Source organism: Tasmannia lanceolata, unplaced genomic scaffold (assembly GCF_043159265.1).
Source record: "Tasmannia lanceolata isolate RefF3 unplaced genomic scaffold, GAP_Taslan_0.1 ptg000008l, whole genome shotgun sequence".
NCBI classification, from domain to species: domain Eukaryota; kingdom Viridiplantae; phylum Streptophyta; class Magnoliopsida; order Canellales; family Winteraceae; genus Tasmannia; species Tasmannia lanceolata.
In genome coordinates, this window is record NW_027518685.1 from 17,230,344 (window position 1) to 17,257,844 (window position 27,501).

Consider the following 27,501-nt stretch of genomic DNA (forward strand, 5'->3'; position numbering starts at 1 on the left):
CGGTCTAGCTTTTGTTGGCAGAACCCTAGGCAGGCCTATATTACAGAGATGAGGCTTGATGGATCAAGGGTTTGACAGCATTTGGACAGAATTATGACTGCCGTTGATCAGAACAATGTAAATGAGGGAGAGGTAGACCCCATTAGTGCCTTTTAGACAGGACTGTAAAAGTTCTTTCATTTTAGCATATTCCTTGGCTAAAAATACATTTCATGGCAAAGTGCCTTTTAAAAGTAGCTCTATATTCCCTAAGTTGTCTTGTCTCATTACTTAATTCTTCGTTCTAATCCCAGCATCACTGCCCTCTACACATGCCGGCTTAATCACTATCGTCGGCTACACCATTGGCACTCTCACTTTATCTTAAAACCTAAACCCTAAAACCCGAAAACCCACTTTATCTTCCTAAACAACCGACACACAGAGACATGAGCTCCCTCTAAATGGGACCAAAAGCTAGTTGTTGAATTATTGGCGTTGTTGCAAAGGGATTTGTAATTTTGCTGCTATTCCTTGGAAGAAATTGCATGCACATTTATCATAAATTCACTATAGCCTTTACTTTTGGTCATCATAAGCATAATTTAAAAGCCAAAAACTGGGCTAGATTTGGAAAGAGAGTTTAATTAATTGAGCGAGTTGAGTTAACCAATTCGATCGAGTTACACGTGAAGACAATAATAGAGTTGTTTTTTAGTGAGTATGTATTGTCCTTCTTAGATAGGGAATTTTGCTTATACCGCTTGTTTCGGTGTTTCCTTTCTTCATCAGTGCTGCTTGTATCCTCCCTCTAAATCTCAAAGCCACAAAACAGTTGCTCTTCAAATATCCTTTCTCCCCAACAATTCCTTATCTTTGTCATTGGAAAGAATGGCCTTTCCTGGGGAGTCGGTAGTTGTCGAAGTTGGCAAGTGTATATGCAATAGCATCTGCACAAAGATCACCACCTTCTTCAAATTCCAGCCAAATACCGACTCTCTTCGAGCAAAGATGAAGGAACTCTCAGATTCTAAGCATAACATAGAAGAATATCTTGAATCAAGAGGTAAACAAGGAAAAGTAGCAATACTGCCAGTGAAAGAGTGGCTACCAAAGGTGAATAACATGGAAGGCCAATGGAACTCAATGGAGGAAAATATCAAAGCCAGCCAGAAACTTTTTTGTGGGTGTTTTTCAAATTGCTATTTACGCTATAAATTAAGCAAAAGTAGTATGGAAAAGATCCAAGAGGTGAAGGAGCTTATAAATACCCGGGCCAATTTTCCAGAAGCGTTGGTGGTTCTTAATCCTCTGCCGAAACTGGTCGAGCAGATACCGGGGCCGTCAGTACTTGTGGATCAGAATCCTGCATCAAGGTTTGATCATCTTAGGAACCTGGTGATAGATGATGATCGCTTCAGAAAGATTGGAATATATGGTATGGGAGGAGTAGGTAAGACTACACTTATACGTGAGTTGAACAATAAGATGGCTGACGGATCCTTGAAACAACCCTTTGATATTATCATTTGGGTCACTGTGTCAAGCGTCATAAACATGCAGGGAATTCAATCCCAAATTGCTGACAGATTGAAATTTAAGGAGGAACTGGAGAAAGAGAGCAAGCAAAGATGGGCCACTCTATTGTTGGGAAAATTGAAGGAAAAGAAATTTCTCTTGATCTTGGATGATGTATGGGAGAAAATAGATTTGGACAAAGTGGGCATTCCACAAGGAGATCTGCTGGGCTGTAAGATTATATTGACAACAAGATCTTTGGATGTATGTAACCAGATGGAGACCGATGAACCCATTAAAGTCAACACTCTAAACGATGAAGCAAGTTGGGAGTTGTTTAGCAGACATGTTGGAGAGCTGCCTGATGTCGAAGAGATAAAATCTCTAGCAAGGGAGGTTGCCAAAGAGTGTAAGGGCTTGCCACTGGCAATTAAGGTTGTCGGTTGCTCTATGAGAGGAAAGGAAAGGGTCGAGCAGTGGAGGAAAGCCTTAAGAGGACTCCGAGTGTCCCAACCAAGGAATATTGAATGTGTGGAGGAGGATGTATTTGGGCCTTGAAATGGAGTACGACTCGTTACAAGGTAAGAACATTCAACCCTGCTTTTTGTACTGTTCATTATTTCCTGAAGATTTTTCTATTGAGGAAGATGAGCTCATACGATGTTGGAGAGCTGAGGGATTAATAGACGAATCATTGAATATCGAAGAATCCTTAGAAAGTGGGGTTGATTTGATTGAAAAGCTCAAGCATTCTTGCATGTTGGAACCTGGACGAGGTGAAGGAACTGTAAAAATGCACGACATTGTCCGCGATGTTGCTCTATGGATTGCGTCCTCATCAGAAGATGGGAATAAATTCTTTGTCCAATCTAACATGGGCTCAAGCAAGATCACAGAAGAAGGGATGCATGAATCAATTAACAAAGCTTCATTTGTTGGTGGGGAATTAAGTGAGATTCCTATGTTTTTAGCGAGATGTTCTAGGCTATCAGCTCTATTTCTTCAAGATAATCCTCTTAATAAGATTGCTAGGGATATCTTTCTAGGTTTGAAAGCACTTAGGGTCATGAATTTAAGTAGTACAAAAATCAAATCACTGCCAAAAGAGGTGGGCGAACTTAATAATCTAAGGCTACTAAATCTATCAAACACGTATGAGCTAGAAAGAATTGAAGCCCACACGATATCAAGGTTGTCTAGTTTGGAGGTACTAGACATGTATAAGAGTAGTTATGGGTGGAAGGTAAAAGGGGAGGTGGATGAGGAAAGTGTGACGTTGGAGGAGTTGCTACATTTAGAGTGCTTGTACTATCTTGGAATTAGGGTCTCTAGCTTTGGTTATTTTCCTTTGGATTCAACTCGGTTGAAAAGGCTAAAAAGTTTTCATTTTCACATGGCGCCTAGTAAAGAAACGACTTATTGGTTAAGAAGTGCAACTGGCCAAATGTGCTGAGGGGATGTTAAATATTGCAACTTGTTTATCTATACAGGATTGCTCTGTAAATAGGATAGGGGAAGTAGCTAAAAGTGTACCGAATCTAAAGGAATTATTCCTTTTTTATATTGTGGGGTCAGACAACATTTGGCAGGGAATGGTTAAAAGTGGAGGAAGAAGTAGCTTTCCTAAATTACAAAATATCACGGTGCTTTTTTGTCATGGATTAAAGAATCTCATCCCCCATGATTTGCTTGAACAACTTGACAACCTTGAAGAAATCATTGTAGCCAATTGTTCCAATATGAAGGAGATATTTGGAGCAAAGGTGGTTGATGAGAATACATCGGAGATAGTCGCAACTTGCAGCGTAGTGGACAATAATGCATTCCCAAAGCTACGATTTTTACAACTTGTTCAATTACCGGAATTGAGGTACATTTGCCAAGAGGCATTTTCATGGCCCTCTTTGGAGATTATTCAAGTATCAAAGTGCCCTAATCTACGGAGGCTTTCTTTTTCTACCGGTAATGCAAAGAAAATACAAGAGATCGACAGAGAATGGGAATGGTGGAATGAATTAGAATGGGAAGATGAAGAAACCAGGTTGAATCATCAAAGATGAAGCTACGAGGTTGAATCTTCAAAAACATTTCAAAGAAAGGACACCATGGTTATAAGCAGGGACTCTCACAGGTACTCTCGCTCTGTCTCTGTCGCTTTCAATTTGAATATGTTGTAGCTTTTTGTATATTTCTTTCTTAATTTTTTATTAACCTTTTGTGTTATTGTTTTTCATATTAGTGAAAAGCGGGAGGGGAGAGAAGAGAGGGTGGGCAAAAGGAGAAGCATCTTCTTCATCTGATAGAGTCCGAGAGTTGGTGTACCAAATCAAATGCTACATATATATAAATGCCATGTCCAAGTGGGTTTGTCTCTTTGACTTCATGGAGCAATCAACACGGTTGATCTCGGGGAACATCATCAGATAAGGCCCTATGAATTTTTTGTTTATTTGTTTCCCTTGTTTAGAGAGATGATGTATTTATTACTTTTTTATGATATCATTGTAAATTGATAGATCCCATCTGATAGCCATTTTTTTGGATGATGCACAAGTCGATCCTAGTGATGGCTTCTACTTGATTGCTTTCGGCAGAAGCCGTGAGATCATGTTCTTCGCTTAACTAGTGATCTCATGAAAAGCATAAATGTCTATTGCCTCTCTAGAGAACGAAAATCAAAACATATCTCGTTCATCTATCTCTTGTCTATTGCTTGGTTTGCGAATGGCATATTTGGGAATAGGATCTTGTCTAACCTCGGTTGATTGGTTCCCGTTTAACATTTCTGATGGAAAAGTTTTTCTTTCTACAATTTAGAGGGAAATGATATGATCAGGGATTCATGGTTAATTTAGACAGGTATTTTCATAAAGCAAAGGTGCATCTAATTAAAATAGGATAGGATTGATTCAAGAAGAGCCATGTCCAACAAGATCACCACCACTGGATATTCCTAAGCGTCTAACTGGTGACATGCAAATTGACAACTTCAAGATGAAATAAATCCAATGGTTCGCATTCTATGTGAAAAATTGGATGGATGGGGTAGTCCAATGGCGGAATCGATTGGGGCAACGTGTAACCCATGAGTGGGTCCCAGCATTGTATAAAAGTAAACTAGCAAGGCAAACATAATGGGCTGTCTTACTTGGTTCGAGTCCTGTGCCTAATGACCATCCTATCTGTAAGATTAAGACCCACAAAAATCAACGGATATTCTTCTCTTTATAAAAACAAAATTGAGGTCTTATTGATCAAGGGACTAGGATAATCTGATCAAGGTGGGGCCTATGGCAATGTGCCATAGTTGCATTTACCAGCAGGGCTCAATGGGCCCTTTCACATCCACACAGCACACAGGGGCCCGAGGGCTTTCCTTAAAAAAAGGCTAAAAAATTATGGAACAATTGCCAATGGGGGACAAAAATTAGGCAGGATCCATGCTTTCAGAAATTATCAACAAGGGACAAAAGAGGTCTTGTCAATAAAAGTTGGATGAAAATGCCCTTTTCTTAAGCAACACGTTTTGCTTTTCCATTTTTCCCTCCTCTCTTCTCCCACTTTTTTTTTACTTTTTTCATTTTCAATTTTTTTTTTATCTTATCAGTCATCTTCATCATCATTTAGCCACCATTGGAGGTGGGAAAGCTCGAAAATATGAAACGTGAGTTCATTCCCATCCATCTCTCTATATCTAGGATGCTAGAATTATTTTGGTTCTTGGGACTTTTGTGGAACAAAAAACTTCTTGGGAGATTGGTGGGGGAAAAAACTCCCTGGAAGTATCCCGGTAAAATAAAAATCCCATGTTTGGTTGACCAAACTATGGTGGGAAAAAAAATCCCGGTAAAATAAAAATCCCATGCTTTGTTTGGTTGCTTGAACTGTTGGGAAGACAAAAGTTATTCTTTTGGTTATTTTGGTTCTTCGGATTTCGTGCGGGGTTATTTTGGTTCTTGGGATTTATTTAGTTCCTAGGCGCTGATTCAAGCAAAAACAAGTGAAATTGGGAGCTATAGTGCAGGGCAATTTGGGAAAAAATATCTGACATAACCTATCTGAGACAATCAAAGGCACCGAATGAGCAATTGACAGGAGGCCAGATATTTCGTGAAATTCCAAACCCAGATGCCTGTTTTAATTATTTGCAGTCAGTCTCAGGTGGATCAGCTGAAAGGTTACTGAGGATTCGTGTTATTTTCGATTGGGTTTTTCATAATTCCAGGCATTTGATGAAGGAAAATAATAACTAGCAAGTAAAGCACTTACAGGCCTATTAAATGCATGGAGATTCATCTTTCAAATTTGGTCAGACCCATTCTCACTCTAATCACATCACACAGACAGTCTTCAGAGAACAGATCATAACATTTCCTGCTCCTTTTGATATATCTTGAAAGAAATTTGATAAGGCTTTACAAGGAGATGCAAAGTATTTGTTGAAATCAATAGAAACCTTGCCTCAAACAATTAGGAGATGCAAAGTATTTGTTGAAATCAACTGTTTTGAGGAGCAATTTGGGCTTTTCGAGTTGTGGTTTACACATGAATTTGCAATCTACAAGGCGCGACTTGCACTCAAATTACAATTTGGGTGTACATAACAATACGCCCGAAGTTGTTTTAAGTGGTAATGTACTACATATCAAAGTAAAATAAAGAAGGATTGTTTCCTAATTGCTTAAGAAATGCACTTACAGATATTCAGCCTTAATAGCCTTTACCGTCAAATACTAGACAAGATTAATTGGCCATTAAGAATAATCACAAGTAAATCAAGGAATATTTCAGGATCATACGATTACCAATTTTGCTTAGATCACCTCTCCAACACTCTGATTTTGCAAACTAGTTAGCAAGTTTACGCTATATCTCTTAATTTCAAATCTTTTCCTTCACCCTCGCTGCTCCTCGACCTTACTGCAGCAACAGCAAGATGTTCCTCCCTCCCTCTCAGTCTCTCTCGTACAACATGAGCATGAGGATGATTGATGTATTCTGTATCCAAAACTCAAATCCAAATCCAAATACAAAAGCATGAGGTATCCAAAAGTGACCTAAAGTTGTAAAATATTTGCTAAGCAAGACATAAAAAGTATGTGCATCTGGTTTTCACCAATTCCTCCCAAAACCAACTCAATGCTAAGAATTGATGACATTTAGACATCGACAAATGTATTCTGACAAATAAATAACCGGGTATCAAAATTCAAACACATGCGTTCATGAGCATCATAAAATTGAAAAGTGTATGTAGTGAAATTATACATCCATAAACAGTTCCAAAAACCCTATAAGTCATAAATCAGCCCTAACTATCCAAAGTAAGCTCTCCGTTACCCTTAAAGAATATCAAACCAGCCACCTCGTGAATGGAGATATTCAATTAAGTAACTAGAACTTTCTTGATTCTCTACTAACCTATCTTAACACATGTTTCTGGCCATACCCAATTTGAATCACCATAATGGCCTACTTTCATTTGAACAAGCATAACTTAAAATTTCCTCTCCAAGCATTTTATGCCTAATTAATTTCCTCGATTATCAAAATCCCCTCCCCAGAATAATTAACGGTGTAATGAAATTTTAAGTTGACAAACAGAATCTTACTATTCTAAAAGAGAGATGATATCAGCTCAACCATGGTTTGTTATTTGCACTAATGCATCTTGTCTTTTAGTTTTAAAAGGAGGAGATAAGCTAGGACCTTACAATTATTGAAACATGGTTCTGCTCATATCATTTACCTTCTTCTAAAAGGTAAATGAGAAATGATGATAGTTACAGAGGACAAGCGGACGAATCACATAAAAGTATGAAGAAGACCGGATGAACTTGAAAATGACAAATATACCCTTGGCATTCGGACACTGTCACTGTCAGATTGCCAGATTCAAAATTTGAAAAATTAATGTATTTTTAAATGTCTATATACGTATGGCCGTATGGGTCAGAGGGCCTGTCTTTCAGAGAAGGCTGTTTTCGTAATATTTAAAGGAGATGAGGCTAGAGTTCTAGTGAGATCGTAGAGGAAAAAAATAGAGGAAGCCAGCAGTAAAGTAAGGAACTGTTGACAAGACAATTTTAGAATTCGAATTTCACTGAACCCATAACCCCACTCACGCTTCAATCTTCTTCTCGGCTATTTCTCCTATCCTTCTTTACATTTCTCACCCTTGTAAGTCTTAACCATCCTATGTCCACTCCCATTTCTCAGCCTTGTAAGTCTTAACCATCCTTGTAATAAATGGGGCACACATACACACACACACACAATGGGGCCCAAAGCAATTTGTTGAATTATTGGCGCTGTTACAGAGGGAGGGGAGACAAGAGAGGGTGGGGAAAAGGAGAAGCATCTTCTTCATCTGACAGAGTCCGAGAGTTGGTGTACCAAATCAAATGCTACATATATATAAATGCCATGTCCGAGTGGGTCTGTCTCTTTGACTTCATGGAGCAATCAACACGGTTGATCTCGGGGAACATCATCAGATAAGGCCCTATGAATTTTGTGTTTTCTTGGATGATGCACAAGTCGATCCTAGTGATGGGTTCTACTTGATTTGAATCAACGGTCAAGATTATCTCATGATCTAAGTGTTGGCTTGATGTAAAAGGGTGTGTGATCTTTATGGTCTTTATTTGATTCTCGATCACGTCTGGAGCTATTGTATGGTTCGATCAAGATGATGGAAACCCCTTCATCTGAAACAATCAATTAAGATCATCTGTCTCACGTAAAGAAGGGCCAATATACTTATATATAGGGAGATTTTATATGGTGATCTAAACCATTCAAGATGAAATAAATCCAATGGTTCGCATTCTATGTGAAAAATTGGGTGGATGGGGTAGTCCAATGGCAAAATCGATATGGGCAATGTGTAACCCATGAGAGGGTCCCAGCATTGTATAAAAGTAAACTAGCAAGGCAAACATAATGGGCTGTCTCACTTGGTTCGAGTCCTGTGCCTAATGACCACCCTATCTGTAAGATTAAGACCCACAAAAATCAACGGATATTCTTCTCTTTATAAAAACAAAAATGAGGTCTTATTGATCAAGGGACTAGGATGATCTGATCAAGGTGGGGCCTATGGCAATGTGCCATAGTTGCATTTACCAGCAGGGCTCAATGGGCCCTTTCACATCCACACGGCACACATGGGCCCAAGGGCTTTCCTTAAAAAAAGGCTACAAAATTATGGAACAATTACCAATGGGGGACAAAAATTAGGCAGAATTATCAATAGGACCCATGCTTTTCAGAAATTATCAACAAGGGACGAAAGTTGGACGAAAATGTCCTTTTCTTAAGCAACACGTATTGCTTTTCCATTTTCCCCTCCTCTCTTCTCCCTCTTTTTTTTACTTTTTTTATTTTCAATTTTTTTTTTAACCTTATCAGTCATCTTCTTCATCATTTAGCCACCATTAGAGGTGGGAAAGCTCGAAAACTTGAAACGTGAGTTCATTCCCATCCATCTGGTTTCATTTGGATGCCAGAATTATTTTGGTTCTTGGGACTTTTGTGGAACAAAAAACTTCCTGGGAGATTGGGGGGGGGGGGGGGGGGGGGGGGGGGAACTCCCTGGAAGTATCCCGGTAAAATAAAAATCCCATGTTTGGTTGACCGGATATGGTGGGGAAAAAAAAATCCCGGTAAAATAAAAATCCCTGCTTTGTTTGGTTGCTTGAACTGTTGGGAAGACAAAAGTTCTTCTTTTGGTTATTTTGGTTCCTCCTCGTGCGGGATTATTTTGGTTCCTGGGATTTATTTTGGTTCCTAGGCACTAATTCAAGCAAAAACAAGTGAAATTGGGAGTTATAGTGCAGGGCAATTTGGGGAAAAAAATCTGACATAACCTATCTGAGACAATCAAAGGCACCGAATGAGCAATTGACAGGAGGCCAGATATTTCGTGAAATTCCAAACCCAGAAGCCTGTTTTAGTTATTTGCAGTCAGTCTCTGGTAGATCAGCTGAGAGGTTACTGAGGATTCGTGTTATTTTCGATTGGGTTTTTCATAATTCCAGGCATTTGAAGGAAAAATACAAACTAGCAAGTAAAGCACTTACAGGCCTATTAAATGCATGGAGATTCATCTTTCAAATTTGGTCAGACCCATTCTCACTCTAATCACATCACACAGACAGTCTTCAGAGAACAGATCATAACATTTCCTGCTCCTTCTGATATATCTTGAAAGAAATTTGATAAGGCTTTACAAGGAGCTGCAAAGTATTTGTTGAAATCAATAGAAACCTTGCCTTAAACAATTAGGAGATGCAAAGTATTTGTTGAAATCAATTGTTTTGAGGAGCAATTTGGGCTTTTCGAGTTGCGGTTTACACATGAATTTGCAATCTACAAGGCGCAACTTGCACTCAAATTACAATTTGGGTGTACATAACAATACGCCCGAAGTTGTTTTAAGTGGTAATGTACTACATATCAAAGTAAAATAAAGAAGGATTGTTTCCTAATTGCTTAAGAAATGCACTTACAGATATTCAGCCTTAATAGCCTTTACCGTCAAATACTAGACAAGGTTAATTGGCCATTAAGAATAATCACAAGTAAATCAAACACTTTTCTGATTGGCTGATTATAGCTTGCTGGGAATTATCATAGCCCTGCATTGGCTAATCAGATTAAGAATAGCATTTGGAGTGCGGATGATGGGCTGGACTCATCTGTACTGTTGATTGACTTGATTTTAATTATTTCATGTGAATTACACAGTTGATTTTCTTCGATTTACGCATGTGGGCCTGTGAATGTTCCGATTTTCTCTAATTTTGAGCTGATTGTGGGCCATCCAGGTGCTTGGATAACATGTGTACCCTCCTTGATTCAAAAGATTCTTTGTGGTGAGACCCCCCAGCTTCGAGAGGCATAATGGGAATATTTACAGAGCAGGATGTATTAGAAGTAGATGAATTGGGTCTGCCTGTCACCCTAATCAAGAAGTGTAAAACGAATTTGGAATACTAACGGGACCCTGATGCCAGCTGTATTGCCTCTTCTTTTGTACCGAATCTTGTCTTTAGCTTTGGAATAGTAAAAAATGGTGTTTCAACTTTCAATCACCTAGAAAAAGCAATTTAGTGAATAAGTATTGCCGTTCTTATACCACTTGTTTCGGTGTTTCCTTTCTTCATCAGTGCTGCTTCTATCCTCCCTCTGAATCTCAAAGCCACAAAACAGTTGCTCTTCAAATATCCTTTCTCCCCAACAATTCCTTATCTTTGTCATTGGAAAGAATGGCCTTTCCTGGGGAGTCGGTAGTTGTCGAAGTTGGCAAGTGTATATGCAATGGCATCTGCACAAAGATCACCACCTTCTTCAAATTCCAGGCAAATACCGACTCTCTTCGAGAAAAGATGGAGGAACTCTCAGATTCTAAGAAAAACATAGAAGAATATCTTGAATCAGCTGGTAAACAAGGAAAAGTAGCAATACTGCCAGTGAAAGATTGGATACCAAAGGTGAATAACATCGAAGGCCAATGGAACTCAATGGAGGAAGATATCAAAGCCAGCCAGCAACATATTTGTGGGTGTTTTCCGAATTGTTATTCACGCTATAAATTAAGCAAAAGCAGCATGGAAAAGTTCCAAAAGGTAAAGGAGCTTATAGATACCAGGACCAATTTTCCAGAAGAGTTGGCGGTTCCTAATCCTCGGCCAGAATCTGTCCAGGATATGCCAGGACCGTCCATTGTGGATCAGAAAGCAGCATCAGAGCTATTAGATCGTCTCAAAGAGCTGGTGTTGAATGATGACATCAGAAAGATAGGGATCTGGGGTATGGGAGGAGTTGGAAAGACTACTCTTGTAAGTAACTTGAACAATATGATGGCCGATGGATCCTTGGCACACCCCTTTGATATTATTATTCCGGTCACTGTGTCAAGCATCTTAGACTTGCATGGGATTCAATTGCAAATTGCTGAAAGATTGAACTTCAAGGAGAAATTGGAGAAGGAGAGCAAGGGAAGATGGGCAACTCTATTGTTAGAACGATTGAAGAAAGAGAAGAAATTTCTCATGATCTTGGATGATGTATGGGAGAAAATAGATTTGGACAAAGTGGGCATTCCACAAGACCTGCTGGGCTGTAAGATTGTCCTAACTACAAGATCTTTGGATGTATGTTACCGAATGAAGACAGATGTACAGATTCGAGTCAACACTCTAAACGTTGAAGCAGGTTGGAAGTTGTTTAGTGAACATGTTGGAGAGCTGCCTGATGTCCAAGATATAAAATCTCTAGCAAGGGAGGTTGCCAAAGAGTGTAACGGCTTGCCACTGGCAATTAAGGTTGTCGGTTGCTCTATGAGAGGAAAGGAAAGGGTCGAGCAGTGGAGGAAAGCCTTAAGAGGACTCCGAGCGGCGCAACCAAGGAATATTGAAGGTGTGGAGGAGGATGTATTTGGGCCCTTGAAATGGAGTTACGACTCGTTACAAGGTAAGAACATTCAACCCTGCTTTTTGTATTGTTCGTTATTTCCTGAAGATTTTTCTATTAATGAAGATGAGCTCATACGATGTTGGAGAGCTGAGGGATTAATAGACGAATCATTGAATATCGAAGAATCCTTAGAGAGTGGGGTTGATTTGATTGAAAAGCTCAAGCATTCTTGCATGTTGGAACTTGGACAAGGTAAAGGAACTGTAAAAATGCACGACATTGTCCGCGATGTTGCTATATGGATTGCGTCCTCTTCGGAAGATGGGAATAAATTCTTTGTCCAATCTAACATGAGCTTGAGTAAGATCACAGAAGAATGGATGCATGAATCAATTAATAGAGCTTCATTTGTTGGTGGGGGATTAAGTGAGATTCCTACGTTTTTGGAGACGTGTTCTAACCTATCAACTTTATTTCTGCAAAAAAATCCTCTTAATAAGAGTCCTAAGGATATCTTTCTAGGTTTGAAAGCACTTAGGGTCTTGAATTTAAGTGGTACAAAAATCAAATCACTGCCAAAAGAGGTGGGCGAACTTAATAATCTAAGGGTACTGAATCTATCTGAGATGAGGGAGCTAGAAAGAATTGAAGCCCAGACGATATCAAGGTTGTCTAGTTTGGAGGTACTAGACATGTATCGGAGTCTTTATGGGTGGAAGGTGAAAGGGGACGTGGATGAGGATGAGGAAAGTGTGACGTTGGAGGAGTTACTACATTTAGAGTGCTTGTACTATCTTCGAATTAGGGTCTCTAGCACTGATTATTTTCCTTTGGATTCAACTCGGTTGAAAAGGCTAAAAAGTTTTCATTTTCACATGGCGCCTATTCAACCTAAAGAAAGGACTAATTGGTTAAGAAAAGATCATGAAAGAGTGGTGGAGCTGACTGGTGACGCTGAACGCCTGGCCAAATGTGCTGAGGGGATGTTAAATATTGCAACTTGTTTACGTATAAATGATTGCTCTGTAAATAAGATAGGGGAAGTAGCTAAAAGTGTACCGAATCTAAAGGAATTATTCCTTTTTCAAATTAAGGGGTCAGACAATATTTGGGAGGGAATGGTTAAAAGTGGAGGAAGAAGTTGCTTTCCTAAATTACAAGAGATCAGGGTGATTGGTTGTCATGGATTAAAGAGTCTCATCCCCCATGATTTGCTTGAACAACTTCACAACCTTGAAGAAATCTATGTAAGGAATTGTTCCAATATGAAGGAGATATTTGGAGCAAAGGTGGTTGATGAGAATACATCGGAGATAGTCGCAACCTGCAGCGTAGTGGACAGTAATGCATTCCCAAAGCTGCGAAATTTACAACTTCGTGAATTACCGGAATTGACGTACATTTGCCGAGAGGCATTTTCATGGCCCTCTTTGGAGATTGTTCAGGTCTGGGGTTGCCCTAATCTACAGAGGCTTCCTTTTTCTACCGGTAATGCAAAGAAAATTCAAGAGATCAAGGGACGAGAGGAATGGTGGAATGAATTAGAATGGGAAAATGAAGAAACCAAGTTGAATCTTCAAAAACATTTCAAAGGAAGGAAATAGTAAGCAGAGACTCTCGCAGGTACTCTCGCTCTGCCTCTGTCGGTTTCAATTTGAATATGTTGTAGCTTTTTGTATATTTTCTTTCTTAATTTTTTATTAACCTTTTGTGTTATTGTTTTTCATATTAGTGAAAAGCGGGAGGGGAGAGAAGAGAGGGTGGGCAAAAGGAGAAGCATCTTCTTCATCCGAGAGTTGGTGTACCAAATCAAATGCTACATATATATAAATGCCATGTCCAAGTGGGTTTGTCTCTTTGACTTCATGGAGCAATCAACACGGTTGATCTCGGGGAACATCATCAGATAAGGCCCTATGAATTTTTTGTTTTTTTGTTTCCCTTGTTTAGAGAGATGATGTATTTATGATATCATTGTAAATTGATAGATCCCATCTGATGGGTTCTATCAATTTGTTTGGATGATGCACAAGTCGATCCTAGTGATGGGTTCTACTTGATTTGAATCAACGGTCAAGATTATCTCATGATCTAAGTTTTGGCTTGATGTAAAAGGGTGTGTGATCTTTATGGTCTTTATTTGATTCTAGATCACGTCTGGAGCTATTGTATGGTTCGATCAAGATGATGGGAACCCCTTGATCTAAAACAATCAATTAAGATCATCTGTCTCACGTAAAGAAGGGCCAATATACTTATATATAGGGAGAATTTATATGGTCAACGGCCGTGCCTGAACTTGCAGCCAACAAATTCCACATTGTTTGGGTGATCTAAACCATTCATTTGCTGGGTCCTAACAGAGATAGGCCGCGCCCAAAATTTTACTCCATAGCATGATTGTAACCCTCCGATCTGCAGAACTAATAAGGCTCTCAGGGCGACGCCAGAGGGGGTGCAGTTCCTCTTTTCTCTGCCAGGGATCTCACGCTTAGGTACCCGCTCTACTAGATTGCTTTCGGCAGAAGCCGTGAGATCATGTTCTTCGCTTAACTAGTGATCTCATGAAAAGCATAAATGTCTATTGCCTCTCTAGAGAACGAAAATCAAAACATATCTCGTTCATCTATCTCTTGTCTATTGCTTGGTTTGCGAATGGCATATTTGGGAATAGGATCTTGTCTAACCTCGGTTGATTGGTTCCCGTTTAACATTTCTGATGGAAAAGTTTTTCTTTGTACAATTGAATAGGATTTAGACAGGTTAATTTAGACAGGTATTTTCATAAAGCAAAGGTGCATCTAATTAAAATTGAATAGGATTGGTTCAAGAAGAGCCATGTCCTACAAGATCACCACCACTGGATATTCCTAAGTGTCTAACTGGTGACATGCAAATTCCTAAGTGTCTAACTGGTGACATGCAAATTGACAACTTCAAGATGAAATAAATCCAATGGTTCGCATTCTATGTGAAAAATTGGATGGATGGGGTAGTCCAATGGCGGAATCGATAGGGGCAACGTGTAACCCATGAGTGGGTCCCAGCATTGTATAAAAGTAAACTAGCAAGGCAAACAAAATGGGCTCTCACTTGGTTCGAGTCCTGTGCCTAATGACCACCCTATCTGTAAGATTAAGACCCACAAAAATCAACGGATATTCTTCTCTTTATAAAAACAAATATGAGGTCTTATTGATCAAGGGGCTAGGATGATCTGATCAAGGTGGGGCCTATGGCCAAATAGGCCCCACCTATTTGCGGGTATGGGTTTCATTTTGCAAGGTCTATCTCAAACCTTGGATGCAATTCTGTTGAAATTTCACCCAAGTAACTTTGTTAAAAATTTGTAATGGAGGATGTAATGGAGGTACAAGTCAATGGTTTTGAATAAACCAGCCCATGGTTTTGAAGAAATGGCACTAGTGCTCAAAAGCTGCCAAAAGGTAAAAGCATTTTTAATTTCACTGAAAACAAATGAGCGAAGACCAAATAGACAAACAAAAGAGCAAATGGAATCTTCGCAAAAGCAGCAATAGCATCTACTCTTTTTCCTACTTTATAGAAAAATCAATTTAATGAATTATTGTCGTTATTGTATAGGGATTGCTTATATCACTTGTTTCGGTGGTTCCCTTCTGTGTCAGTGCTGCTTGTATCCTCCCTCTAAAAACTCAAAAGCCAGAAAACTTTGTTCTTCAAATATCCTTTCTCCCCAATTCCTTATCTTTGTCGTTGGAAAGAATGGCCTTTCCTGGGGAGTCGGCAGTTGTCGGAGTTGGCAAGTTTTTATGCACCACCATCTACTCAAAGATCACCATCTTTTTCAAATTCCAGCCAAATACCGACTCTCTTCGAGCCAAGATGAAGGAACTCTCAGATTCTAAGCAAAACATAGAAGGATATCTTGAATCAACTGGTAAACAAGGAAAAGTAGCAATACTGACAGTGAAAGATTGGATACCAAAGGTGAATAACATCGAAGGCCAATGGGACTCAATGGAGGAAGATATCAAAGCCAGCCAGAAACATTTTTGTGGGTGTTTTCCAAATTGTTATTTACGCTATAAATTAAGCAAAAGTAGCATGGAAAAGATCCAAGAGGTGAAGGAGCTTATGGATACCAGGGCCAATTTTCCAGAAGAGTTGGCGGTTCCTAATCCTCAGCCAGAATCTGTCCAGGAGATGCCAGGACCGTCCATTGTGGATCAGAAAGCAGCATCAGAGCTATTAGATCGTCTCAAAGAGCTGGTGTTGAATGATGAGATCAGAAAGATAGGAATTTGGGGTATGGGAGGAGTAGGAAAGACTACTCTTGTAAGTAACTTGAACAATATAATGGCCGATGGATCCTTGGCGCACCCCTTTGATATTATTATTCTGGTCACTGTGTCAAGCATCTTAGACTTGCATGGGATTCAATTGCAAATTGCTAGCAGATTGAAAATTAAAGAGGTACTCGAGAACGAGAGAAAGGAAAGCTGGGCGGCTCTACTGTTCCAAGGATTGAAGAAACAAAAGAAATTTCTCTTGATCTTGGATGATGTATGGGAGAAAATAGATTTGGACAAAGTGGGCATTCCACAAAGCCTGCTGGGCTGTAAGATTGTATTAACTACAAGATCTTTGGATGTATGTTACCAGATGAAGACGGATAAAAACATTCAAGTCAACACGCTAAACGATGAAGCAGGTTGGAAGTTGTTTAGTGAACATGTTGGAGAGCTGCCTGATGTCGAAGAGATAAAATCTCTAGCAAGGGAGGTTGCCAAAGAGTGTAAGGGCTTGCCACTGGCAATTAAGGTTGTCGGTTGCTCTATGAGAGGAAAGGAAAGGGTCTAGCAGTGGAGGAAAGCCTTAAGAGGACTCCGAGCGGCGCAACCAAGGAATATTGAACGTGTGGAGGAGGATGTATTTGGGCCCTTGAAATGGAGTTACGACTCGTTACAAGGTAAGAACATTCAACCCTGCTTTTTGTACTGTTCATTATTTCCTGAAGATTTTTCTATTGAGGAAAACGAGCTCATACGATGTTGGAGAGCTGAGGGATTAATAGACGAATCATTGAATATCGAAGAATCCTTAGAAAGTGGGGTTGATTTGATTGAAAAGCTCAAGCATTCTTGCTTGTTGGAACCTGGACAAGGTAAAGGAACTGTAAAAATGCACGACATTGTCCGCGATGTTGCTATATGGATCGCGTCCTCTTCGGAAGATGGGAATAAATTCTTTGTCCAATCTAACATGAGCTGGAGCAAGATCACAAAAGAAGGGATGCATGAATCAATTAACAGAGCTTCATTTGTTGGTGGGGGATTAAGTGAGATTCCTACGTTTTTGGAGACATGTTCTAGCCTATCAACTTTATTTCTGCAAAAAAATCCTCTTAATAAGATTCCTAAGGATATCTTTCTAAGTTTGAAAGCACTTAGGGTCTTGAATTTAAGTGGTACAAAAATCAAATCACTGCCAAAAGAGGTGGGCGAACTTAATAATCTAAGGGTATTGCAACTATCTGAGATGAGGGAGCTACAAAGAATTGAAGCCCAGACGATATCAAGGTTGTCTAGGTTGGAGGTACTAGACATGTATCAGAGTAGTTATGGGTGGGGGGTGAAAGGGGAGGTGGATGAGGAAAGTGTGACGTTGGAGGAGTTACTACATTTAGAGTACTTGTACTATCTTCGAATTATGGTCTCTAGCACTGGTTATTTTCCTTTGGATTCAACTTGGTTGAAAAGGCTAAAAAGTTTTCATTTTTACATGGCGCCTAGTAAATACAGGACTACTTGGTTAGAAAGAGTTGATGAAAGAATGGTGGATCTGAGTGGTGATGTTGAACACCTGGCCAAATGTGCTGAGGGGATGTTAAATATTGCAACTTGTTTAAGTATAAGTGATTGCTCTGTAAATAGGATAGGGGAAGTAGCTAAAAGTGTACCGAATCTAAAGGAATTAATCCTTTTTCAGATTGAGGGGTCAGACAACATTTGGGAGGGAATGGTTAAAAGTGGAGGAAGAAGTAGCTTTCCTAAATTACAAAAGATCAGGGTGCTGGCTTGTAATGGATTAAAGAGTCTCATCCCCCATGATTTGCTTGAACAACTTCACAACCTTGAAGAAATCCAGGTATACTATTGTTCCAATATGAAGGAGATATTTGGAGCAAAGGTGGTTGATGAGAATACATCGGAGATAGTCGCAACCTGCAGCGCAGTGGACAGTAATGCACTCCCACATCTACGAGTTTTAAACCTTTATAACTTACCGGAATTGAGGTACATTTGCCAAGAGGCATTTTCATGGCCCTCTTTGGAGATTGTTTATGTCAGGCGTTGCCCTAATCTACGGAGGCTTCCTTTTTCTGCCGGTAATGCAAAGAAAATACGAGGGATATGGGGACGAGAGGAATGGTGGAATGAATTAGAATGGGAAGATGAAGAAACCAGGTTGAATCTTCAAAAACATTTCAAACGAAGGAAATAGTAAGCAGAGACTCTCGCAGGTACTCTCGCTCTGCCTCTGTCACTTTCAATTTGAATATGTTGTAGCTTTTTGTATATTTCTTTCTTAATTTTTTATTAACCTTTTGTGTTATTGTTTTTCATATTAATATGAAAAACGGGAAGGGAGAGAAGAGAGGGTGGACAAAAGGAGAAGCATCTTCTTCCTCTGATAGAGTCCGAGAGTTGGTGTACCAAATCAAATGCTACATATATATAAATGCCATGTCCAAGTGGGTTTGTCTCTTTGACTTCATGGAGCAATCAACACGGTTGTTTCCCTTGTTTAGAGAGATGATGTATTTATTACTTTTTTATGATATCATTGTAAATTGATAGATCCCATCTGATAGCCATTTTTTTGGATGATGTACAAGTCGATCCTAGTGATGGGTTCTACTTGATTTGAATCAACGGTCAAGATTATCTCATGATCTAAAAGGGTGTGTGATCTTTATGGTCTTTATTTGATTCTCGATCACGTCTGGAGCTATTGTATGGTTCGATCAAGATGATGGAAACCCCTTCATCTAAAACAATCAATTAAGATCATCTGTCAATTTGAATAAGTTTGTAATGCATGATTGATGCCTCTTTTTTTTTGCTTTTTAGAGATAACATTTGCAACTTTATCAGACAAAAGAGAAAACATTGAACCATAACATGGGACAAGATGTTCCAAAAAACAAGAAAAATTACAGCAAAAAAAGCAAAACTGTGTCCATGCTCACTACAATGGAGTCATGTTACTAAATAACAAGGCCAGCTCCGCCCATGCCCATGCCCATCGTCTCAATTGAAGATATTGGAATATGTGTAAACATCGAGGAAAGGCCCCTACTAAAGATTTGGCACCTCCATGATGAATCACACTAATCTCCAAGCCTGGAAGATCTTGTGGCCCACATGATTACATTTTTTGCATCCTCTTCCACCATCAATGTACAAATTAATTACACATTAAAAATACGCAAACCAATAAGGGGAGACCTCACTTTTGTTTCATTTGAAGCTGAACTACCATTCAGACCGGTCTTCCAATACCATCATCTATCGATAATCCCCCAAAATCTTCTTCACCCTTGCCCACCTAGTTATAGATATTTTTATCTCTGTTATTATCACTCCAACAGATTTTATATTCTCATTGAAGATTCAATTTATTTCTATCCACCCAAATAAACAAAATTGTCACGTATGGGATCACTTTCCTAAGGGTTCACAAAGGCAGAGCTCAAAGGGTGCATCAATGACGTAAAACGAATGTACAAAAGCTTGATTGAGCGCTTTGGATTCGCCAAAGAAGATATCAGAGTTCTCATTGACACTGATCAATCACACACACAGCCGACTGGAGTCAACATTCGATAGGCGCTTTCTGATCTCATCCGCTCAGCCGGGCCGGGAGACTTCCTCTTCTTCCATTTCAGCAAGCATGGGACCCGACTCCCAGCCGAGACCGGCGAGGATGATGACACTGGTTATGATGAGTGCATTGTCCCTTGTGACATGAATCTTATCACTGGTATAATTATTCTCCTTATTTTCAATTATTTTGGTAATTAAACAAGTTAATCAATCAAATACTTGTGGGTGATTTTCAATTTCATAGAAAATAAATAAACATATTCTCATCATCTACTGGCATATATCAGATCCCATAAAATGATTGAAAGAACAAATGGATGTTAAAACTGCATTATTAAATGGTCAACTTGATGAAGAAGTGTACATGGAACAACCTGAAGGTTTTATTTTACCTGGTCAAGAGCATAAAGTATGTAAATTAGTCAAATCTTTGTATGGCCTAAAGCAAGCTCCTAAACAATAGCATGAAAGATTTGATAAGGTAGTAGTCTCTAATGGTTATAGAATTCATGAGTCAGATAAATGTGTATATAGTAACTTTAAAGGTGGTAAATGTGTCATTATATGTTTATATGTTGATGATATGTTAATATTTAGTACTGATATTGAATGTATTCAAAGTACTAAATTATTTTTATCTCAAGATTTTGATATGAAAGATATGGGTGAAGCAGATGTGATCTTGGGTATAAGAATCATAAGACATAACAGCAGTTTGATTCTGACCCAGTCACATTATATTGAAAAAGTTCTTAAAAAGTTTAATCATTTTTATTGTTCTCCTGCTTCAACTCTATTTGATCATAGTGGGAGGTTATATCTTAATTTTGGAATGACTATTTCTCAACTAGGATATGCAAGTGTGATTGGTAGCCTTATGTATGCTATGACTTGTACTAGGCTAGACATAGCATTTGCTGTGGGTAAACTTAGTAGGTTTACCAGTAATCCAAATTTCTTTCATTGGAATGTAGTCTATAGAGTATTAAAATATTTAAAGAAAACTATAGACTATGGATTATGTTATAGTGGGTATCCAACTGCAATAGAAGGATACACTGACGCTAGTTGGTTAACTGAGCGTATAGATCATACATCAACAAGTGGGCGGATTTTCACCCTTGGTGGGGGAGCAGTCTCCTGGGCCTCTAAGAAACAGACATGCATAATAACTTCAACAATGGAAGCATAGTTTATAGCTCTGGCAGCATGTTGTAAAGAGGCGGAATGGCTTCGGAATTTGTTATTGGAAATTCCATTATGGCTTAAACCTATACCATCGATTTATGTCCACTGTGATAGTCATGCCACACTATCTAGGGCATATAATCATGTTTATAATGGTAAGTCCAGAATATAGGACTTAGGCACAGTATTGAGAGAGAGAGTTACTTACTAATGGAGTAGAAACTATTGATTATGTGAGATCAAGTCAAAATTTGGCTGATCCATTCACTAAAGCTCTTGCGAGAGATCTGGTGTGTAAAACATCATTAGGGATGGGGTTAAAGCCATTACCAGATAATCACCAATGATGGAACCTCGACTCAACACTGGAATAAATATTAAGTCTTGAGTTCACTGAGTCAAAGTACATCATATGGAGTGATTGCAAGCACTATAATATATTATGTTTACCATTCCAAGGTAAAGTGCTTGGTACCTGTAATGTATAAAAGGAAAAGGCTGAGCATTTGAGCTCTTAATAGACTTATAACAAAGTGTTGGAGTGTTATAGTTACATGGGCACTCTTGATAAGTCTACCTATGTGAGTGTGGGAGTGGTGCCGCTTCTTATGAGACCTGGCAGTCTCTAGAGCGCTCATGAAACCAAGATATCGACACAAGGCCAATACATGTGTCGGTCTTTTAGAAATTGCGTAAAGAGATGAATTTTTATGTGTGAGATGTGTCCGGTTAACCAAATAGAATTGCCAGTTCAAAGACATGTCTACTATGTAATTTTGGTTAACTTTGATGTGTTTTCACTAAGTAAAGGTTCAAATTGAGAGATACATTTATTTATGCATAAGAATTCCAAGCCTAATGGAAAAACTTTCTTTGATTTTGCAAATGGTAGGGGTTTGTTAGAGATTTTTCAAAATCAAGTGTTTGGTGGTCAAAACAAGTTTTGGAAAATGTTTTCTCTTAGTTGATTTGGAAAAGAAAAACTCTTCTTTGGAAAGTTACTTTTTGCTTTTGCTTTTGGAAAGAGTGTAGAAGTGCATTGAAAAGATAGTCCCACATTGCTCCGGAGAAAAGTTGGAGATGGACATATATTACTTCAATGCACCGTCCGCGCACGCGCGGCGTGGGCAATGGGCTATAGGCTATAGGCTATAGGGCGCTTTATTGGCGCACTTTGCACGCCGCATCGTAGTGATTGGAGCCTTTAATTTTTCCATATTTGATCTGGACCGTTGGATCTAGATGAAGATGAATCGATCAGATGGGTGGGCTGAATGGTTCGTAGGCCCATCAAGCCCAGTGCCAATGGTTCGGCTGAGTTGGGCTTCGAGTCGGGCCTAACGAACGGCCCAGCGGGCCCAGTACTCCAACGGTCAGTGTGTTGTGTCCCTTCCCCCAACGGTCAAAAGCCCGGGGGTTGAGATCCGAACTGTAGAGTTGCGATCGGCCATGATCTAACGGTTATGGGGGAGGACGGGGTTTTAAATATCCCAACAGTCACTCCAGGATTGATCTGGATCATTGAATCGTGTATGGACGCGATCTAACGTCCAGAATTCAAACCGAACTGCGGCGTAGCGAGGAGCAATTGGAGCCTTTAATTTTTCCAGATTTGATCTGGACCGTTGGATCTAGATGAAGATGGATCGATCAGATGGGTGGGCCGAATGGTTTGTAGGCCCATAAAGCCCAGTGCCAAATGGTTCGACTGAGTTGGGCTTCTAGTCGGGCCTAACAAACGGCCCAGCAGGCCGAGTACTCCAACGGTCAGTGGGTTGTGTCCCTTCCCCCAACGGTCAAAAGCCAGGGGGTTGTGATCCAAACCGTAGAGTTGCGATCGGCCATGATCTAACGGTTATGGGGGAAGACGGGGTTTTAAATATCCGAACAGTCACTCCAAGATTGATCTGGATCGTTGAGCGTATAGGCGCGATCTAACATCCATAATTCAAACCGAACTGGAAAGACACTATACATTGGTGCTTTCTACACTAAGAAGTCACCAGAGCCTCTATAAAAAAGTGTAGAACCCAGCCATTTCAATACAGAAACGAATTTACCCATTTCTGGACAAATTCTAAAAGTTCCAGTGCACTTTGAACACTCTTTTCTATCCCACCAAAGTTATTTTTCTACTGTTTTCATTCTTGTTTGTCTAATTACTGTTATACTGAAGAAACAGTAATTAGATTGATTCTCTAAGGCTTGTTATTCTCTAAAGGGCATTTCGGATTTGACTCTGCTTGTGCATAGCATCGTCAAATATAGTAGGAAATGCCTACTGGCTTCATTGTATCTTAGAGGCAGTTCGCGGATCCCCTTAGCACACTTCTAGTGGGGGCAAAATCTGTCTTAAGGAAAGCGATTACGCGCCTTGAAGCAAATCGGTTTTTATTCTTTTATCTCCAACAGATACAAATTATTTCCAACATATAGCCGCCCATGTCGGTGCACATCAAGCTCTTATATGCTTTCCCTTTCTTTTTTATCATTTTTATCTGATCAATTCTGGGACGGGATTACTGGGCGAGGGTTGCCACTAGAAACCACACCATCAATCCTGTTTTTCATCTTAAATTATAGATTAAAATAGCCCATCTTCTTGCATCTTAATATATATAATTAGAGAGGAATCCTTCCAAGTAAAGGAAAATATGTTTGTTAAATTATTGGGAGATGGGAGGCTGTCATGACCTTATATTCTAATCCATAATTAGCGGAGAATCTGTCTAATTATCGTTTAAAATAACCCATCTCTCTCTCTTTCTCTCTCTCTCTCTCTCTCTCTATATATATATATATATATATATATATATAATTTAAGAGGAATTTGTCATCTTCGAAGAGAATCATAAAGAAATAGCAATTTGATGAATTATTAATGTCGTTGACTTGTTGCACATGGATTTGCTCCGACCCTATTTCTCTTCTTTCTCATTGCACCTTTTTTCTCCCTATGAAAATTTTGTTAGAGGAATTAGGTAAAGCAAGAGGTTGCTTGAAGCATTACACCCAAGGTATCTAATTTGGAATACCAAGTTTGTTGCCTCCAGCCCCTATATATAGAGATACACTAGGGTTTTAATAGGTTAATGGGCTCTAGCCCAAGTAGGCCTACTACACCGGTCCATTATCTTATTGGGCTTATATTAGAACATAATAGGGTTATATTATATACCCAACAATCTCATCATATGTTCTACATATAGCACAATCCAATAAATAGTTAATGTGATGTCCAAACAAAATTATTGAATCATCCATATCACCATATCAATAAAGATCTGTAATCCAACTGAAAACAAGAATACTTTATGATTAACAAAGAGCTTGAGATACAATCCAAATCAACCAAAGGCAGTTTCACATATAAGTGAACCTCACTGATCTGATCTTAGAGGAATTCATTCATGGGGTATGATTCTCATCGAGATTCAAAATAAAGTTCCACAAAAAAGTGAACTCGATACATACTGAAATGAAAGCATAGTCTTTATGACTTTAGAAGATTTACTCATCAAGTAAGTCATCCTCAGGCACACCACCACCCTGTAAAACCTTTGGCCTCCGGCCTCCGTTGACCTTCGCCCCCATAGTTCTTTTTGCCATCGAGATGAAATAAACCCATCTTGGGTGAAATAAACTCCTCTTCGAACATGTGCTTAAAGAGTTTATAGTGAACGGGCTAAGAAAAACTTGTTAATGGATGCCACGCACACTTGTCTTTTGGATTGTCAATGGTCCAAAACTCACAATGCTCGGATGAATTGCATGATTGGTTAATGGGTGACAAATGGAAAAAAAAATGTGAAATGCTCAAAAAATGGCTGACAAAGTGGTGTTTATCTACAGATGTGAGATTTATATCGTGTGGGGGCCATTTAGTACAGTATTTTTCAAAGAGCGCTAGGACGATCCGAACCATTCATTTACTGGGCCACAATGTAAATACGTTATGCCCCAACAATCATTTCCATACGATTATACTAACCCTCCGATCTGTAGAGAGTTCCCTAATATGTAGTCCCTTTAGAGATCGGAGGGTTAGGTTCAACAAATGAACGGCTCAGATTATCCTATAAAATGTGTCATGATTAAAGATTTGGAAAAAAATCGCAGATTTTCATGACCAAATCTGTCAATGAATTAAGGGACTAATTATGTGGTGGCAAAACCTATTTACATTATGGCCGCACAAAAAGGCAGTTTGGATCTTCCTATGGAGCGGGCCAATTAATGGACGGTTTGGATCATCCTATGGAGTGGGCCTACAATACTTTTTCAAAAATACTGTACTACACGGCCACACATCATATAAAATCTCATTCTCCGCAAATAAGTGCTAATTTTGTAGGGAAATGCCACATTCGCCCTTCTTTCTTTACTTAGGGCAGCCCCCTCTAGTATAATTATGCATATTCTTTTACACAAGAGGGGCAAACCCGAAAACCCGAAAACCCAATTTATCTTGCAGAGATAAACGTTTTAAAAAATTTCTAATTGGCTCTTAGCACCAATATAGGAATTGTAAGTGTGTGTGTGTAAAAGGAAGAGAGGAGCGCACGGTAAAAACAAGGTGAGTGCAGATTGAATACAAAAAGCAATGGGCCTCATCCCATCAATGAAAACTTGCTGGCAATTTGGGCCTCAGAACTTTGAAAACCTTCCTTTCAAGAGAGTTCAACCTTAAAAGGAAAGAAAAGGCAGAAATGCAAAACCTCACATTTTCCATCAAGTTTCTTTTACCGCTAGTGAACACGTCAACCAAAGTTGGTGAAAGAAAAGGGGGGTAAAAATGTGGTGGGACATGACATAATCACGAGAAATTATTTCATAAAAAGAGGGAAATAAAACTAATTTCCCCCTTGATAAATACAAAAAACCTGTTCCAAGCCATTACAAACCTGCAATTCTTTCAAACTTAACACTTCCTTCATCTAGAATGGACGAGTGTTTCCTTTTCTTTGACAATTTTGATGAGTTCTGGAATCCATTCTGCTCATCGGTGAACTGGGCCGCTGTTCGCGCCCGTAATTCTTCCAAGCTCTCCCCCTCCTTTGCTGGTTCCAGGACCTGGAATTATCAAACGGCATTAGTTTGGCTTCTGAGCTCTGTGTGCATATCTAGTTTTTTTTTTTTTTTTTTTCCAACTGTTATTTTGGGTTGAGATGGCAAAATATTTTATAAGAGGAGAGATTATATAGGGGGGCAGTATGGACTAAGCTCTTCGAGTGTCCACTACATCATTAACAGATCTAGGGATATGCAGAAATAAGAAATCTTCAATGTGTAAAAGTATATTGATGATGTGCTCAAATCTGCATGGGTGATTTGTACTCAAATCTAAATATATAAGTAGCACCCACTCCAGCTTAGGTGGACTAAGTTCAACTTTTATTGAAGGTCAATAGGCGATCAGGGCCAAGCTGGAATTGGTGGAGTATTTCGCGATACTGCAGTGTGCACTCTATTCCTTTTATGGCCAGCCAGGATTTGTGATTCTAACTAGACAGAAGTGAGATCCCCCTTTGGCGCTTAAAATGGTTTGTTAAAGGTAGGGATACCCCTTTGATTGTTGAAGGGAATTTAGCAAATATTGAGTGATGTGGTGGCATTACAAGATCTACCATCATCTTACCAGATGTCGGCCATATAGATGGGTACTTGAAAGGGCCTGTAGAGCATTCTGCGCCTCTTGCTTTGTAACGTACTCAACAAAAGCAAAGCCTCTATGCCCCCCAAACTTCATCGGAAGACGTAAACTCTTGATCTGAAAAACAAGAACATTGTGTGGTTAACAATTCAGCTTGAACTAAATAGAACAGAAAATTATCCTCCCATCAAATTGGGTATGCATGCAGTTAGGAGAAGCAGATTTGGATCTTAACACCTTGAAATGGTGACCATACAAAAATAAATATAAGGTAGCAGAATTTCCAGAGAAATATAAAATTCATTCTAAAGGGCAAGGCAAGGAGTGTGTAGTTTCATCAGCAAAAGATGCAGGATCCAATAATCACTGAACAGCGGACAAAATAGATGTAAATATGCAATGGGTAGGAGGGTAAACTGGACTCAATATATGCAAGATTTTTAACACAAAAATAAGAAAAGAAAGAAATGCACCCATTGTCAAAAAGGCCCTTTCAGAAAAGGTTTATACGAATGAGATTCTTCTCAATGATAGGGAACTTGGAAAACAGAGAGTTGCAATCTATGTTAACTATGGCCCTGTTCCTTTCAGATCGTGACAACTGATGGTGAGAGCCCCAACCGATTATTGGCCCAATACAGTAACTTCCCCCATCACTTTGAATGATACCACTTACTAACAAATCCTACAGCTGGCTAATCAAATAAATACAGCTACACTTTACAATCAAATAACATCAAAGAATGAATAGAAAACAAGTACTATATCTGAAGCAATCAATATTAAAAGAAAAAACTAGCTATGAGAAAAGTGTCGTACAGAAGAGAAATATGGGTGGCATGACTGGAGTTTTCATGAAAAAAGTCAATC

General features: G+C 39.2%; 3 protein-coding genes across 3 annotated transcripts in view; 2 read left to right on the top strand and 1 right to left on the bottom strand.

The window, feature by feature from the left end:
• Positions 1 to 418: 418 nt before the first annotated feature.
• Positions 419 to 13,536, top strand: LOC143882767 (uncharacterized). The gene is made up of 5 exons (XM_077386193.1): positions 419 to 2,048; positions 2,167 to 2,821; positions 2,988 to 3,538; positions 10,138 to 10,201; positions 10,671 to 13,536. Exons 1-5 carry the CDS (start codon positions 871 to 873, stop codon positions 13,521 to 13,523), a joined length of 5,301 nt encoding a protein of 1,766 aa, XP_077242308.1. The 5' UTR covers positions 419 to 870; the 3' UTR covers positions 13,524 to 13,536.
• A 1,799-nt stretch (positions 13,537 to 15,335) lies between these two features.
• On the top strand, positions 15,336 to 18,405 carry LOC143882768 (disease resistance protein At4g27190-like). The gene is made up of 3 exons (XM_077386194.1): positions 15,336 to 15,365; positions 15,523 to 16,729; positions 16,919 to 18,405. Exons 1-3 carry the CDS (start codon positions 15,336 to 15,338, stop codon positions 18,403 to 18,405), a joined length of 2,724 nt encoding a protein of 907 aa, XP_077242309.1.
• Positions 18,406 to 25,786: 7,381 nt separating this feature from the next.
• Positions 25,787 to 27,501, bottom strand: part of LOC143884619 (nucleotide/nucleic acid binding protein) — a 34,347-nt gene continuing 32,632 nt past the window's right edge. The window contains exons 14-15 of the mRNA XM_077388274.1: positions 26,617 to 26,748; positions 25,787 to 26,051 (exon numbers count right to left, since the gene is read on the bottom strand). Coding sequence (XP_077244389.1) covers positions 25,875 to 26,051; positions 26,617 to 26,748 — 309 coding nt within the window. The 3' untranslated portion in view covers positions 25,787 to 25,874. The remainder of the gene's footprint in view (positions 26,052 to 26,616; positions 26,749 to 27,501) is intronic.

What these genes read in the sequence shown, in the direction of transcription:
- LOC143882767 (XM_077386193.1), top strand. Translation starts at nt 871, where the DNA reads ATGGCCTTTCCTGGGGAGTCGGTAGTTGTCGAAGTTGGCAAGTGTATA. An exon ending in TGGGAAGATGAAGAAACCAG is followed by an intron (nt 3,539 to 10,137) that starts GTTGAATCATCA and finishes GAATTATCATAG; the next exon opens with CCCTGCATTGGCTAATCAGA. An exon ending in ATGATGGGCTGGACTCATCT is followed by an intron (nt 10,202 to 10,670) that starts GTACTGTTGATT and finishes TTTCTTCATCAG; the next exon opens with TGCTGCTTCTATCCTCCCTC.
- LOC143882768 (XM_077386194.1), top strand. Translation starts at nt 15,336, where the DNA reads ATGGCACTAGTGCTCAAAAGCTGCCAAAAG. An exon ending in TGCTCAAAAGCTGCCAAAAG is followed by an intron (nt 15,366 to 15,522) that starts GTAAAAGCATTT and finishes GTTATTGTATAG; the next exon opens with GGATTGCTTATATCACTTGT. An exon ending in ACTGGCAATTAAGGTTGTCG is followed by an intron (nt 16,730 to 16,918) that starts GTTGCTCTATGA and finishes TATTTCCTGAAG; the next exon opens with ATTTTTCTATTGAGGAAAAC.